Genomic DNA, 16,993 nt, shown 5'->3' with positions numbered 1-16,993 from the left:
CCTAAATGACTTTATGTGGGCGCTACGAAGACGCTTCGAGGACCCTTTCCGGAGTGAAAAGGCTAAGGTTGCCATTCTTCAACTGCGCCAAGGCACTAAGTCGGTCAGAGAGTATGCCAGCGAGTTCCAATGGCTCACTAGTAGAACTATGAACTGGAGCGAGGCCTCCCGGGTACAGTGCTTCCGAGAAGGATTGCATCCTAAAGTGCTGACTGGGCTTACATGCAGAGGGATCCACCTACACTCGAAGAATGGATTCTGCTCTCGGAAGAAGTGGAATGCCAGTGGCAAAACCTCTCCTTTTCCAGACAGAGAGCTAAGGGAGTGGAGCTGCTACCGGAGCAGGCAACCTCAAAGATGCCTGCACAGCCGCCACGGAGGACGGTGGCTCCCATGACTGAGCGAGTCCAATGGATCCAGAGCGGCGCCTACCTATCTGTTGAGTTGTGGGCCATTTCGCCGCGGTCTGCCCGGTACGATTCGAACGGCCAAACTTGAGCCCTCGCCGGGAGAGTCAGGAATGCAAGGGAGTAAGCAACCGTCGGAAAGCCGCCAGCGGACGCAAGGTGCCTACAAGATCTCCTGCCATGGACCTCGCCGTCTCATCATTTGACCCTTCCGGGTCTCGGATTATAAATGCTGCCATCCCAAACGAGGACAACGTGGATTCCTCAGGCGAAGAGGAAACCCAAGAGGTTTCGGCCCTGAACCTGGTACCAACAGGTGACCAGTCAACTGAACGACCACCGCAGACCCTTGTACCCGTACAAACAAAACCTCCATTAATGGTAAGAGATGTGGCAGACACGATGTATCTCGACGTCATTCTGCAGCATTACAAGCCCCCCCCCCCAAATAACCGTTAAAGCCTTAGTAGACTCTGGGTGCACCCACACTTTAATTAATGAGGACACCTTCAAGGCTTTAAAAGTGAAAGCCGTCGCCCTACCTCAACCCATTCAATTCGCCCAGATGGATGGTAGTGGCTTTGGGGGGGGGGGCTGGTTAACCGACGGACAAGCAGAGTCGCCATGGGAGTGGGGGAAACTGGGAGCAAATACACTTTACCATTGCGCCAGGCATTCGGTTTGCAGTAGTCTTGGGGGCAAACCGGCTATGTGGGCATGGTCCCACTATTGACTGGGTAGCAAAAACAATTCAGTTTGCTCAGCCGCAATGCGAACGTCACCAAAGGAAAATGGCAGTCAAGGTTCCTGCCTCGACGGCAGAGGTCGGGGGTGCTTCCAACATCTCCCAATTACCCCCTGAGTAACTGGATTTTGCTGACGATTTTGATGTTAAAGAGTGTGACGTTCTACCCCCCCACACACACCGCGAGACGGACTGTGCTATTGAGGTGGTGGTGGAGGGAGAAGCTAACAAAGAGTAAGAATTATCCTATGAATCCTAAGGAAAAAAATGGTACTGAAAGACTTTATTTACAAGAATCTGGCACGGGGCTTTATCCGCCCTTCCACGGCTCCCCACTGCGCTCCTGCCTTCTTTGTGCGTAAAAAGACAGGTGACTTGCGACTTTGTATAGACTTTCGCAAACTAAATGCGGTCACCCAAACCAATGCCTACCCTATCCCCCTCATCCCGGACCTCTTAAGCCAACTAAAAGAAGGGCGCATTTTCACTAAACTGGACCTGGTGGAAGCGTATTATCGCATTCATATTCGGGAGGGGTATGAGCCATTAACTGCCTTTTCTAGTTGCTTTGGGATGTTTGAATACCTTGTGATGCCTTTTGGGTTGAAAGGAGCTCCGGGGGTTTCCATGCAAATGATTAATGAAATCTTTCAAGACTTGTTGTTTAAAGGAGTGGTGGTTTACTTAGATGACATTCTCATTTACTCCCAAACCTTGGATGAGCACGTTACTTTGGTCAAAGAGGTTTTGCGACGTCTCAGAGAAAACCACCTCTATGCTAAGGTTTCCAAATGTGAGTTCCATAAAAAAGAACTAACGTTTCTAGGCTACAGGATTTCGCATCAAGGGTTAACCATGGACCCGGACAAAGTACAGGCGGTGGTTAATTGGGAGCTGCCAACTACTCGCAAGGAGGTGCAAAGATTTCTCGGTTTCGCTAACTTTTACCGGAATTTCCTCAGCGATTTTGCACAGGTGGTGCTTCCAATTACTGATCTTCTAAAGACCAAGGGGAAGGGGATTGCTGCTACCCAGCCTTCCGCAAAAATAGACTGGACCCCGGAATGTCAGGTAGCCTTTGGGACTTTGAAATGTTTGTTTACGACCGAACTGGTGTTGAAGCATCCGGATTGTGACCGCCCGTTCATTGTCCAAGTAGGCGCTTCTGAAATAGCCATGGGAAAGGCTCTTTTTCAAGAGGGTGAGGACGGCCAATTATACCCATGTGCCTATTTCTCAAAAGTTTTCCCAAGCTTGGCTTAATTGGCCCATTTGGGAACGGTGGAGTTGCAACTGCCTAAAACATTAAAGAGAATCCATCCAGTGTTTCATGTCAGTTTACTGAAACAGTACATGCCAGCACCTCAGTAGCACCCAGAAAATCCCCCAGAGGTTCCCAAAATGGTGGTGGGGGGAGGAACACTGCGAAGTTTCCAAGATTCTTGACTCCCGTATCCATGGGGGGGGGGCTGGAGTACCTAGTCCGTTGGAACCATTTCAGCCCTGCCCATGACGAATGGGTTAAGCATTGTCATATCTCCGCCCCTCGCCTACTACGTCAGTTCCATGCCTCGTATCCGGATAAACCCGCCCCATCGAATGAGAAGGGGAGGGGGGCCTTAGGGGGGGCAGAATGTGAGCTCCAGGCAGCTGGCGTTCAAGGTTCTGTTTCTGAGATGTTATGACTGCTTTGATTGCTTTCTCTCAGTTTGTGTGAGAACTGTAATCTACCATGATTGCTTTCTCTCAGTTTGTGTGAGAACTGTAATCTACCATGGGAACCAGGCTCGGCTTGGTAACCAACTGTGCCTTTGGTTTTCTGTATATATTCCAACCTGTCTGTATTCCCCCCCAGTAGAGTCCTCGTACCTTCCCCTGTAAGTTCCTGCTACTCACCTTTTGCTTCCCAAATAAACCAGCCTCTTAGAATACCGTCTGGACGTTTGGTGATTGGAATTCAACAGGTGAACTCAGACCTTACATTGTGCTTGGTGCAAAAAAACCCCAGATTTCACCGCTAACCCCTGGATCTTCTGTGATGCGCCACTGCGGCTAGTCCTTGTGGATCCACCACTTGTAGATCCACCACTTTTGTGTCATCTTGGTCATGTTCTAATACATGAGATGCTCATGTTAAACTGGATATAATTTTAAAATCTTTAGGTAAAAACTCTACACACTACTTCGTAGCATTTCCTAAACTTATTTGTAAATCTGAAACACAAGACTGACAGCTAGCTAAGTGAAACTTAAAATTGGGTCTTCTTGAAACTTCATAGTAAGGTAATTATTTTGATGGGGATACATAATGTTCAGCCAGCAACAAAATGGCCTGTGTCATTGTGCTCTGCAGTTGAAGCTTCATAACACTAATGGCAAAGTTGGCTGGAAAGAGAAGATTGTTCTCTTATTCCTAATAGCACTCCAAATTACAATGTTCTGAAGGGCTTTCTCCATCAGAATTGTCCTCCTTAGAGGTGTGTACTTATTGATGGCTTTCCTCCCTGCAATTCCCTCAGCTGTGCAATTGTAGCTGACCTTCTAAGCTTGTATGTCAGCTGATCCTCATCTCAATAGCCCGATCTTGTCAGATCGGAAGCTAAGCAGCATTACCCCTGGTTAGTACTTGAAGGGGAAACCACAAAGGAAGTCCAGGGCTGCTATGCAGAGGCAGGCAATGGCAAACTACCTTTGGACATCTCTTGCCTTGCAAACCCTAGGGGGGTAGCCATAGGTCAGCTGTGATTTGATGACAACAGAGAAGTCTGAGGTTGCATGCGAGTTGTTCTTCAAACAACTAGTCCACATTCACCCTACATAATTCCAGGGAGTTTGAATTGAGTTGTTCTTCAAACAACTAGTCCACATTCACCCTACATAATTCCAGGGAGTTTGAATTGAGTTGTTCTTCTAACAACTAGTCCACATTCACCCTACATAATTCCAGGGAGTTTGAATTTAGTTGTTCTTCTAACAACTAGTCCACATTCACCCTACATAATTCCAGGGAGTTTGAATTGAAGTTCAGCAACTGAACATCTTTGGCACCAAATCCATATTTCATAAAGAAGGTGGCTTTTGAGCCATTAAAAGAAGTCCATCAATTTTGGCAGGGCTTGGTGGCCAACCCAGGTTTCGGTAGTCAGCATGACATAAAGCACATGCATCTTTTTCTCAGCAAGAGGTTACACAATACACTCTGCTCTTCTCTCTTGGGTCAGCAATCTCCATTCGACCATGATACAGTGTTGCTCTGTAAGATGCTGCCTGATGACTTTTTTCAATACCCTATCTTCTCACTCTGAGGATGAGAGCATCTTGAGAGACAGGTGATTCCTTTCCGGTGCTCTGGGTAGGCAGGATTTCAGTTTTTCAACTTCCTGTTTCCTGCCTTGGAATCACCCATTCTCCAGTTTCCCTCCTGCCTCGTTGTGGGAAGGCAGCAGTATGGGTTGCTCCGTAGCGTAGCAGCAACCACAGCCAAGGAGGGAAGCTTGCTTTTGGCCTGAGCCTTCTCTTCTCCCCCCCCCCCCCCGGGGGTGTGTGCAATGATCCTTGTGCGGGCATACGCACGGCTCCAACGATCCTTCCACTAGAAGCAGCTCTGTTTCCCAATATTGTCGTTATCTTCATCTCTTTTAAACATTACACATGTTGCAGAATATGTTGTAGAATGTCCTCAATGGTTGCTGCTGATGATTGTTGACTCCTGGTACACATTTTACACAATGCAACTAAAATTAAGTGCTTCGTACCCATTCTTGGTAACATTGGCAACTGTCCTGTGGCTTAGGCTTTACTGCCCCCAGTATCTCAAATAAAATGCTGAATGCCTAAAGCTGCCACAGATTTCATGGTTGTAGTGGGTTTTCATTCGGGGCTCTCAGTCATAGATTTTCAGAAGGTGTGTTACCCACATCTTTAGACATGTGCATCCTATAAACATTACAGCTGCTGGGATTGTATGCCATTTACTGTCAAGTACATAATGGTTGCCAATTTGCTTTCTTCTGTGTGATGTCATGGAATTAACCCTTTCCCCGCCCCCCAAATGTGGTATTCAATAAGTCTCCAACCCATACGGTTTCCCTAGGCCAGTTTAGGCTTATCAGTGTTGTGTTAGACTGGTCTTTTTGAAGTCAACCTGTGCCGTGTTTTTTTGTGAAATGTAGGAGAGGATTACTGCCCAAAGTATGGCGATGGCTCACTGATAGTGAAGTCACTGTGCCATCCAGGAAATGGGGTCGTGGTCGGTCTACAATGCATGGAATGTGAAACAACTGTTTGCTTGAGGGTTGCCACCCCCTCACATCTAGCCTCAAAAGCCATAACTTTACTTTTATATGCAGACGATGCTATTCTCTTGTCTTGTACCCAGGTGGTCTTGAAAAGGTTATTATACCAGTTCTCAAAATATTGTAGAACAGAAAAACTCAGGATCAACTGTTCAAAATCCAAAGTTACAGTATTTTCAAAAGCCAAAAAATTCACTCCTGTAACGTGGAGAATTGATGATTGGAACAAGTTGCTAGCTTTCCATATCTGGGTGTGATTTTTAATTCTAACCTTAGTTGGAAACCTCATTTTAGATTTATAACAAAGAAAATTAATCCTTTGGTGACAACAATTGAATGCTTTTTCTTTTATCAAGGAGGAAAATATATCCCAGGGAGACTGCAAGTGTTTAATATGAAAACCACTCCACAACTTTTATATGGTGCTTCAGTTTGGAACCTTGAGGTCAATGCAAGTATTTATCTTCCACTTTGTCAATTTTTATGGCGTATTACAGTGGCTCCAAGATGCGTAGCTGGAGTAAGCTTAAGGCTAGAACTAGGCCAAGGCTCCATCGAAGCCAAAGCATGGCTACAAGCCTTTAAACATAGTCTTAAGACTATATTTTCAATTGAGAAGGATGGCCTTATTTATGAGTTAAATCAAGGTTAGTTCAATTCCCGTTGGATGCAAGAAATTGATTTTAAAAAATCACTTTTAGGCCTATCCAAGGATACTTTATTAAGCACGGGGGAAAGAAAATCTATATTAACTATTAAGAGCTACACACACAAAAATGATTATTCCAGCTCTACAATGTGTCCTTGAAGAGTAGGCTCTATTCAATTTTTAGGTATCCTTCCTCCTCTGTGAATTCTACCATATTTCATCAATGTAACAGTCCCTGGTTTCCAAAGAGCTTGTATGCTCGCTCGTCTGAACTCCACGCCTTCAGCAGTGCTAAATGGAAGATATTGCAATTTACCCTACCCTGAAAGACTTTGCTCATGCAATATGAAGAAAATCGATACACTCTTTCATATGATGTTGGAGTGCGGCCATTTTAAACTGCAAGGTGACCAATGGCTCACTCCTATTTTAACAAAACTACTTGCTGCTGTAACAGGTGATAAAATAGTACCCTTTTTGCTGGTGGATGGAGATCCAAGTGTAACACTGGCAGTGGCCAAGTACCTCTCCACCATATTTTCCTTAAAGAAACAGAAAAAAACTCCCCATTAACTGCTCAAGACCAGTGGGTCATGGGAGCGTGAAAAGAAAGGAGTGCTTGACTGCAGGTGGAAGAGAATTATTTCATAAACAGCTTTTTAAAGTGTTGAGAAATAAAAAAAGACTCATTTAGGAAGTGGAAGGAGGGCCTTATAACCAAAGAGGAATATAAGCAAATAACTAGTGCTTGTAGGGAGAGTGTTAGGAAAGCTAAAGCTCAGAATGAACTTAGGCTAGCGAGAGGAGGGTGCAGAGTTGTTTTCTGTTGCTCAAGAAGGACGGACCAGAACCAATGGGTTGAAATTAAATCAAAAGAGTTTCTGTCTAGACATTAGGAAGAATTTTCTAACAATTAGAGTGGTTCCTCAGTGGAACAGGCTTCCTTGGGAGGTGGTAAGCTCTTCTTCCCTGGAGGTTTTTAAGAAGAGGTTAGATGGCCATCTGTCAGCAATACTGATTCTGTGACCTTAGGCAGATGATGAGAGGGAGGGCATCTTGGCCATCTTCTGGTCACTAGGGGTATGGAGTGGGGAGGTAGTTGTGAATTTCTTGCATTGTGCAGGGGGTTGGACTTGATGGCCCTGGTGGTCCCTTCCAACTCGATGATTCTATGATTGCAGACTATGGATGGCAGGTCCTGTGCCTGCAGGGGAATAATGTTTAGGGCTAGGATGATCTGGAGGCTTGACTGTCCCTGTGCAATCCAGCCTGTTCCAAAACCTGTTCAAGATGCAAAAAGTAAACCAGTACTAGGAGGCGGTATGCATTCAAATGGTATTTTCATACTTGAAACATAACACGCTTGTGTGAGTGTGCATTATTGTGTGTGTGTGTGTGTGTGTTAAGTGCCGTCAAGTCACTTCTGACTCATGGTGACCCTATGAATTAATGTGCCCCAAAATGTCCTATCTTTGACAGCCTTGCTCAGATCTTGCCAATTGAGGGCTGTGGCTTCCTTTATTTAGTCAATCCATCTCTTATTTTGGGTCTTCCTCTTTTCCTGCTGTCCTCAGCTTTTTCTATCACGATTGTGACTCTTGTCTTCTCATAATGTGACCAAAATACGATAGCCTCAGTTTAGTCATTTTAGCTTCTAGGGTCAGTTCAGGCTTGATTTGATCTATAACCCACTGATTTGTTTTTTTGGTTGTCCATGATATCCGTAACACTTTTCTCCAACACCACATTTCAAAATAATCTACATTCTTTGCAGTATTGGTAGTGTAAAATTACCACTGTCTTAAATAGTTGAGCAGGAATCCATATGTTGCTCTTGCCATGAAGAAGTTATAGCGAATAGCCCCCATTATAGGAAACAATCCTGTATCTCAGCTTCATCTTCACGTGGTCCCTCCCTTGTGTCTTCTCTCCACGTGAGTGTGTCCTGTTTAATTGTTTCCCCTTTGTTCTTCTGCAGATGTGTTGGCTTTGCATGATGGAGCATCAACATGGAGGTTGCTATGTTGATGGACCTATGACTTAGCTTTGCTGTCCCTGTGTTTCACAGTGGCAAGCTTCACCCACCAGCTAGTTTCCATTATTTGCCATTATTGGACTTTGGGCAGATATTGCAGGGATGGCTTTAAAAAAATAATAGATGGCTTTTGCACTTTTGAATTGCTATGTGAAAGAATATGTAACAAAGCTGCTTACTTCTGTGCTTCCTATATGTTTGTTTGTATGTATTCTACTTCTAGAAATTGACATTTTATTGCAACAGTTCCAACTAGAAATTGACATTTTTATTGCAACAGTTCCAACAATCACAATCTGAAGAAGTGAGCTGTGGCTCACGAAACTCATACCCTGCCAGAAATGGTGTTAAGTCTTTAAGGTGCTACTGGACTCTTTTTTTCTACTGTAACAGTCACAATTGTATACAGGTCCAACCTTTCATATGATCAAATACAGTTCCAGTTAAAATTATTAATGTATTCAAATGTTCATATATGTTTGCACAGTTGTACATTAACATTAACTGGTAGAACAAAAAAGTGTCATTTTATGGTTGTCACCCTATGTAACTGAAGCCAATAGTATTATTGGATCCCATCTTGTAGTCAGATACTAGGAAACAGTTTCCAAGCTACTGGGAAAGGTAAAGAGCATGCTCAGAAGTGAAAGAAATCCTGGGATATCAATATGGCAACGATTCACCACAGCATAGCTCCCAAACAGATGCATGTGGGGCAGAGGGCAAAGAGAACTGGTAATGTGACTGAATGCACCCATTGCTCACTAAATTGTAGTATTTGTTGTAAGGGATAATATGGGGCAGCATAAGCTCTTAGTGTTACAATCCTTCTGGTAAGCATGCTGAATTGGCCTCCGTTTAGATGTGGTGCCTTCTGGGTAGCTGTGAACTATTCCAGGAAGATGAGATTATGCCGACTTCATAGTCTTTCGGGAAATGGATTGGAGTGCTGTCCAGAATGTAATAGAAATAGTTATTGACATAAGGGCATATGCTAGGAAGCTCGTGAAATGCACAGTGTAGGCACTTAAAGCCATCCCTTGGGAGTGTAACCAAAAACCTACTAGCGAGCTTTCAGGTTAAACTTGAAAGCTATGGCCCAAGGAGAAGGCTATGGCCCAAGGAGAAGGCATGTGAGTTGAAGTCTACACTGGTGCTTCTCCATGAGCTGCATGAGGTTTCTTCCTAACCACTCTCCCATCTCCTACAATGTGAATCTTCCCCGCCCATCACCTTGCAAGCCTATATCCGCAGAGCATGAGGACAGCCTGATGTCTTGGTTGAGAGTGCATGGGAGTAGCCATTGGCCCTGGATCCATCCCTCAGCAGCCTCTTTGTTAGCAAAGGGCCCCCATGCTGTCTGCTGAACTGCATCCTCCACAAAAGTTATAGAATCGCGCTCTCTCAAAGCAAGCAGTCAGAGTAGGTGGGTTTCTTTTTGACTGGCATGCCCCCAATAACTATTACTGGCCCTCCTTTTAGTGTTTTTTGTTTTTGTTTTTAATTGTTTTATAATTTTAACTGTATTTTATGTTTGCTGCCTTGTGGACCCTGATTGGGTGGAAAGGTGGCACAAACTATTTTGAATAAAATATCCTTTCTTTTTATAAGGGATATTCCTTGCCCTGTGCCTTATTTTTCCTAGCTTTGGGGGAATTTGTCTTCCACTCACCACTTCCTGATTCTCCTCAGATCCAGCCATACCTTTTCCAGCTTATTTTAGAAGGCTGTTTTAGAATCTAAGGCCTCTCCTCCCAATTTGCTTGTAAGGGAAGGGATCCAAGTACTAGGAATACACTACTGCAGAATGTGACATTGTTTCTCCGAGCTTCAACTTCCTGTTAAGTGCTACGGTTGCCTTTTCCCCGTTGTATCCATGAGGAGTTGGCAGGTTTGGTGGTCTGAAAGCCCCATGTAGAGGGTGTGTGTGTGTGTGTGTGTGTGTGTGTCTTGCATATAAACATCTGGGCAAGGAAGTGGTACTGAGAAGTGATCTGAATTTTCTGAATAAATTTTCCAGTGCAAATTTAAATATTTAAAGTTGGTTTTAAAAAAGGAAAATACACAATGTACCTGCACTGGCACAAGCTGTGGGGTCAGTCCTGGCTAGTATTTGGATGGGGGATCTCCATGGAATACCAGTGGTGTGACACAGAGGCAGGCAATGGCAAAGCGCCTCTGAACATCTCTTGCCTTGAAAACCCTACGGGGTCTCCATAAGTCAGCTGTGACTTGATGGCAACAACAAAATAAATGATGGGCCTTGTCCATGCTTCATATCCAACACTTAGCCTGTCTAATGTGATTGACTTGCTGCACAACAGCCCTAACAACTATAGTTAACTGTATTTACATGTGTGGGATGTAACATTTCCATGGAAGAATATAGCAGCGGAAAACTGCTTACTGTGGGTGGAGACCCGCTATGGCCTACTATACAGCTTTTCAGCAATTTTGGGGAGAGGGAAGAAGATTGGCTTGCTGTAGTCCAGCGGGATGATACTCTCAACAAACCAAGTAGCTCAAGGGCTAGATGAAAAGCTCCTGGGGGCCAGATGTGGCTCTCCTGGCCATCAAGAACATGTGGACCGTGTAACGATAATGTGGCTTTTTGTAGACTACATTTTAAAGTGTCCAGAGTGCTTTGCAGACCATCTTTCCAGTCCTAAACAAACAGGCTTACAATTACTGGGTTGGATGCAGACTAAATTTCCCATCGGTAGAATGGAATTTCCCTCCTTCCCCTTTCCCACTGTTATCTATACAATGCTGCTCCTGGGGGAGGGAGATCCTCAGGAATGATATGAAGGGGGAGTTTGCAGCAGGAAGGGGAATCTCTTGAAAATGCTATTTTATTCATGATCAGAGCCATCACTCTTGTAGAAGTGAGTTCTGAGGCTGGTGAGGGGGGAGAGAATAGGAGCTTTCTTAAAGCCGCTGCAGATAGGGCATGGCTTGCAAGGGTTGAACAAGGGACTCCTCTGCTTAGACTTGCCCAGTGGAAAACCAGAGTGGGTAGTGGGTCAACACTAGAACCAGAGTGAGCTGCATTTTAGTCCCCGTTCAGCCATAACAGATATTTTTACATTGGCATAACCAGTTTTGTAAGGGGTGTGGGGAAGATGGAATGGATGAAAGGAAAACCATATGTGTTGATCTGGTCAGTGGTTCACCACCTTAGACACTATTGGCAAGCCTTGTGTGTAGATTCGGTGGGACAGAGAAGGAAACAGCCAAATTGCTAAAATGTATTCTCTTCTTCTTGAAACGGATCAAAATGACCCCAAGGTGGGACTGACTCCAGGGAAGGTTATAAATTCTCTTTTTTCCATCTTACTCTCCTCCTTGGATGGACATAAGCCATGAAGCTATACCAAGGGACTCTGTCTTGTCCATGTGGGAAGAGATAATGGGGTGAATTCACAACCATTATAGTAATGCTGAACTACTGCAACTTCAAGTCATACTAGCCTCTCTTATGTAAATATCATCTAGGCCGGTGGTTCTCAACCTGGGGCCATGTGGCCCCCTGGGTGCCCCCAGGTGAAAATTGCATAAATGGGGGGCCATGGCATGAGACTAGGGGGCCACAGAGGGAAGTGAGAAGTGAAGAAAACAGAAGTGACCAAGAAAAAAAAAACACAGACGTTAAGAAAATAGAAAACAGCGGTAGAGGCTTTGTTCTCCCTTGTATGTGAACGTTGTTTATTAGCATGTTGTATTCCCTTTTTGTGGGGTATTTTTTGTAAATTTCAGTTTCCCAATAAGAACTACATGTGTGCATTTTGTGTGGCTGTTTATGCTTCTTTGTTCCATGGCTATTTACAAACAAAAACATTTAAATAGCTACCTTTCTACTGTAGGACAGGGGGGCCACAGGAAGGAAACAAGGTCAGAAGGGGGCCACTGTCGGAAAAAGGTTGAGAACCACTGATCTAGGCTATACTGAGTGTAAGGAAAGGAGACTGTGTGTTTTCACCTTTTCTTTGTACTCTTGCTCAGACTGAATGCTTGAAAAGACCATGTGCATTCTTTTTACTTGTTTTTTAAGCTTATATTTTGAATGCTCTGAGTCTGATCTCTGGAAACACAGCACACCTGTTTGGTTTTGCCATCTGAAGTGCAGTAACAGAGAAGGGTAGTGGGTGAACTCACAATTCCTGGAGTGTGATAGCTCAAAGCTGTGGTACGTTGCTCCTGCCCTAGCTTGTAGGAGTGAAACAAAACTTGGTGGCGCCTCCAATTGGCAATGCAGGTACAGTTTTCTAGACATGCAGCTCCATTTAGCAGGAGATACAGTCAGAGATATCAGCGGCAGTGGCTGTTACCCAGTTTGTGTTTGGCACCCCTTGGGAGCAAGGAAAAATGGAGCTCTTGTCAAGCAGAGGGTTTGGGGATTGCTGCAGGGTTTCATGACCTCAAGGGTACCAACCTGAATTAATGTGGGGGGGGGGACTTGCGAGTCTGTTCTTTCATAACTAAACGGGTCTCTCTTTGTCCTTGCAGACTGAATTCAACGAACAATTGATTGGCGCTAATGGGAAGCTTATCGTTGTTGACTTCTCTGCCACTTGGTGTGGGCCATGCAAAATGATTAAGCCTTTCTACCATGTAAGTTAGCAGAAGATGTTTTTTCCCTGAATATATACTATCAGTGAGGCTCCAATTCCATAAGAGCCTGGAATGTGACCACTGAGCATCAGACTTCTGTCTTTCTTTTGGCTCTTATTGATGTAAAGAGATGCTTAAGTGTTCGGGCAAGCCAGAAGATGGCATCTCCACCCTTCCATGGCCTAGCATAGCTCCTTGTGCTGTATGCTGCCTTCCCCCAACAGCAAATCGAAGCAAACTATAGAAAATTTCATGTCAACTGACTGGGACTGGATAACCAAGGCAACCGAAAGCAGGTAGTCCTTGAATCTTGTTGAGCTATCCTGCCACTCCTTTGTGTTTGCCGAAGAATGGGATGCTCCATATGCATGGGGAGCCAGTCCTTCAAAATGGACCTGTAGGCCTCCATGATCCACCTGAAGGTGAAACTCATGGGCTGAAGGCCACTGACCTATTGAAAGGTCCGCATAGCACTGTATATCAAAGCAACATCGTGTCTCTGCCTGAATCTTTTTCAATTTTTTCCCCAGAGTCTTGCTGAAAAGTACCCAGACGTAATATTTATTGAAATTGATGTGGATGATGCTCAGGTAAGTTCCAGACGTTGAGAGATCAAACTTAAGAGTGAAAGAAGTCTAGTAAGACTTCGTATGTTCATAAGATCTGATGCTGCTACTCAAGTTGGTTCCTCGAGCAACCCTACATAATTGTGCACGATTCCAGGGAATGCATGTTGCACACAGTGTTTGTTCAGTATATTTTTATCCTACTGTTCTCCCAAAGCAGTTTACAAACAAATTTACACAGTATAAAGAAGACATCCTAGGCTGACAACCACTAGGTCAATTCAAATCGGCTGAAATCCACAGGCTAATGCCCCAGCCATGGCCAGGCTATAAATTGTTCCAAGTTGTTCCAAGCTAGCAGTCATTTTCCTTCAAGTTCTCCCTCTCGTATAGTACTGGGTTCAAACCTGTTGAGGGATCTTGCTATTGCCTTGTTCAATTAGAGTATAACCTGGAATGTGCCTGAAACCTGCTTGTGATTGTCCATTGCAGGAAAAACTGGTATTGGTGTACAGACAGGGAGTCTGCCTCTGGACTTCCTCATTGGGGAATCCTTGATAAGGTTCTTTGGAACAGCAGGATTCCCTTGAGCAGAGATTGAAATCGGGTAGCTTGTCCTGCCAGTTGTGACATTTTGCAGTTTGGGAGGGTTACAAAGTGTGCAGAGGGCAAAGGAGCATGGGGGAGTCTGTACCAGAAATGGCTTTAGTAAAAAAAAAGCTGTTGATGCTTTCAGTTCTCAAGGTGTAGTAATGGGTAGGGTGAACAGCTGTGCATTTCTCCTGTGGCAGAAGAAGAGTTGAGGGTGGACAGAGAACCTTGAGTAAGGGTGACATCAATTTGCTTGGCACGGCTAGCTCTAGCTTCTCAAATTTCCTCTTCCGCAGAATGATTGAAGGCCCACTTGTCTTGGGTATACGGTCACCCTGTTTGTTCTCACAATGCTTACAAAAATTGTATTTCTTTCTAATCTAGAATATGAAAGAAAGCAGCTGCTATTCACTCAGATAGAAGTAGACCCATTAGCAACAGCAAAAGCTAATGACCAAAGGACTTCAATGATACAGTAAATCACCAGAAGTAAATGCATGGTTGACTTGATTTAGGGATATTGTTGATAGACTTAAGTTCCAGAAGCTTCAGAACGGAAACCTACAACTCTGCCAGCTCCACAATGATGAACTGAAATCTTGGACAGTTGAAATGAACTGTTGAACTGAAATCTTATAAATGCTGAGGGTATAACTTGAGTGAAATATCAAATCCCCTAGAATGGTTCGACATTCATTGTAATGATAGTAAATCAAGCATGAAATTATATTTTGTGTTGCTGAAAGGTGGCATTTAATATTCTTTACACACCAGTTTTTGTGGTTTAATACTAGTGTGGTCAAGGACCCACCTTTCACCTTCTGAGCAGAACCACAAGCAGATGCACACAGCAACTTTCCAGGCTTTGGTCTGTGTGATGCTTGTGCTGGGGGCCCTGACAAGTCATGAGAAACCAATCCAATGTGATGCATCTTTTGAAGTACTCAAACACCTGGTCAAGCAAGATCTCTCACTTCTGAAAGCAGTCCTATGAAATTATCTTCTACTTAACTGGTGCACCTGCTTTTCTAAAAATACTAAGAGCTGTAGTTTAACTTTGTCACGGAGCTGCTTGGCTTTTGATGTCCCTGTAAGTACTCATTTAGCAGTGAGTACTTTGAACCTGGTAAACGGGCCTGGGACCATTAATTAAATACAGAGTAATGGCTATGCTTCCTTCAGAGTAAATGCTAGCCACTGAGTTACCAACCAGTGTACCGTTTTGTGGACATCTGTATTCTTAATATCAAAATTATGCCCAGTGGTGCCACAGTTGGTCCAAGACATGACTTGGAAGTGCAGAAATACTTGTAGTAGGTGTTGAAACACAAAGGGAAGGAGAAGACTCATTCTCATGGTTGATCAGCGGCAGGGGGAAGTCACTACTAGGACTTGGGAACTCATATGGTAAAACGTCCGCCCCATAAGACTGTAAAATCTGGCATGTAAAACTAGTTGAATGGTAATTGTCTTGATAACTGTAACTTCAGGTGAGCAGTGATGTTATTGGTCAAAGTGAGCTTTGACTCATGAAACCTTAAAAAGGTAAAGGTAGCCCCCTGTGCAAGCACCAGGTCGTTACTGACCCATGGGGTGACATCCCATCCCGATGTTTACTAGGCAGACTATGTTTACGGGGTGGGTTGCCACTGCCTTCCCCAGTCGTCTACACTTTACCCCCAGCAAGCTGGGTTACCCTGGAAAAATTGTGTTGTTCTTCAAGATGCTACTGGACTTGAATTTTGATTAATTTCATTCTGTTTAGCTAAGAATCCCCAATGGCAGTTGTTGGCATTTGCCAAAATACAGTCCTTGGAATTCCTGGAAGAGATGGGGGGACCATGATTGGTGAAGTGGCATAAAACCAGTGTATGCATTGGAGTCAGAACCAAAGGCCAGTGGAGTCAGAATGTTACAATTTCAGTGCTTTCTGCTCTTACTAGGAGAAGCAGTGTTGCATAATATATCCTCCCGTCTTTATACAAAAGTCTCAACTGCTGTGTCTGCCTTGTTACATCCATGTAGCAATTGGGCCCCAAACAATGCCTGCTTAATGAGTGACTGGGCTTCCTTTAAGCAAGGTGCTTTTCCATCTTGTACACTTACGTGAGTATTCTGCAGGACTAACCTAGAGAGCCGTTTTATCTCTTCTAGGATGTGGCCGCACACTGTGATGTGAAGTGCATGCCGACATTCCAGTTCTACAAGAATAATGAAAAGGTATATTGTTCCCACTTTTTTGGCAAAACGGAGCTCGCAATGCTAAAAGAGACCTGTGTTGTTGCTTTTTAAACCGGTGTACATGTAGCATTTTTCAGCACAATATAATCCTGCAGTCCATCAGTGACAGGTTACAAAATCCAGGTTATTAAAAGACCTTGTCAGTCCTTTTGCAGTTTTTCATCTTTTTATCCCCCCTCCGAGAAAGCCTCCCTGCCACAAAGAGGGGCCGTGTGCTAGAGCACCTGCATTGCACACAGAAGGACCCAAGTTCAATCCCAAACTTCCCCAGTTTGAAAGGCGTGGGTGATGGGAAAGACCAGACAGCCCCTGGCTAGAAGGCAGTTTCATGGGTGCATTTTGTTCTTGGCAAGTCAATGAAGTAGAGCATTTTCCTTGCCACTGCTCTTATTATGCTTGTGTTGCTTGAGAGCTAGAGCACATACAGGTTGAGCATCCCTTATTCGGACTGCTTGGGACCAGAAGTGGTCTGTACTTTAGATCTTTCCAAATTTTGGATTTTTTGCATATACATAAGGTATCTTTGGGATGGGACCCAAGTCTAAACATGAAATTCATTTGTTTTATATATACTTTATATACATACCCTAAATGTTTTATATATACTTTATACACATAGCCTAAATGTAATTTTAAACAATATTTTAAATAATTTTGTGTACATTGAACCATCAGTGGTGCTGCTGAGGGCTTGTGAGTAATGCCTGCATGCCAGCTGTATGGACTGTTTCCATACAGTCAGATCTTATATTTACCTTTTTGCTCCTAATAAAGTATACTGCTTCAGGATCACCTGCCTGAGTGTGTTTACTGTTGGGATGCTACAGGTAAACACCTGAACCTGACAAATGTC

At 44.1% G+C, this 16,993-nt stretch overlaps 2 protein-coding genes across 2 annotated transcripts in view; both read left to right on the top strand.

The window, feature by feature from the left end:
* SMC2 (structural maintenance of chromosomes 2) overlaps positions 1-16,993 on the top strand; it is a 180,977-nt gene that overhangs the window by 51,993 nt on the left and 111,991 nt on the right. The window lies entirely within an intron of this gene.
* The window catches only part of LOC130476178 (thioredoxin-like), a 28,281-nt gene that overhangs the window by 9,375 nt on the left and 1,913 nt on the right, over positions 1-16,993 (top strand). Inside the window, exons 2-4 of the mRNA XM_056848057.1 lie at positions 12,638-12,742; positions 13,273-13,332; positions 16,054-16,119. Of these exons, the coding sequence (XP_056704035.1) occupies positions 12,638-12,742; positions 13,273-13,332; positions 16,054-16,119 (231 nt within the window). The remainder of the gene's footprint in view (positions 1-12,637; positions 12,743-13,272; positions 13,333-16,053; positions 16,120-16,993) is intronic.

This window comes from Euleptes europaea, chromosome 4 (genome assembly GCF_029931775.1).
Source record: "Euleptes europaea isolate rEulEur1 chromosome 4, rEulEur1.hap1, whole genome shotgun sequence".
In the NCBI taxonomy this organism is placed as follows: Eukaryota; Metazoa; Chordata; class Lepidosauria; order Squamata; family Sphaerodactylidae; genus Euleptes; species Euleptes europaea.
Note: the sequence above shows the minus strand (reverse complement) of the source record. Positions and strands in the feature narration are given on the sequence as shown.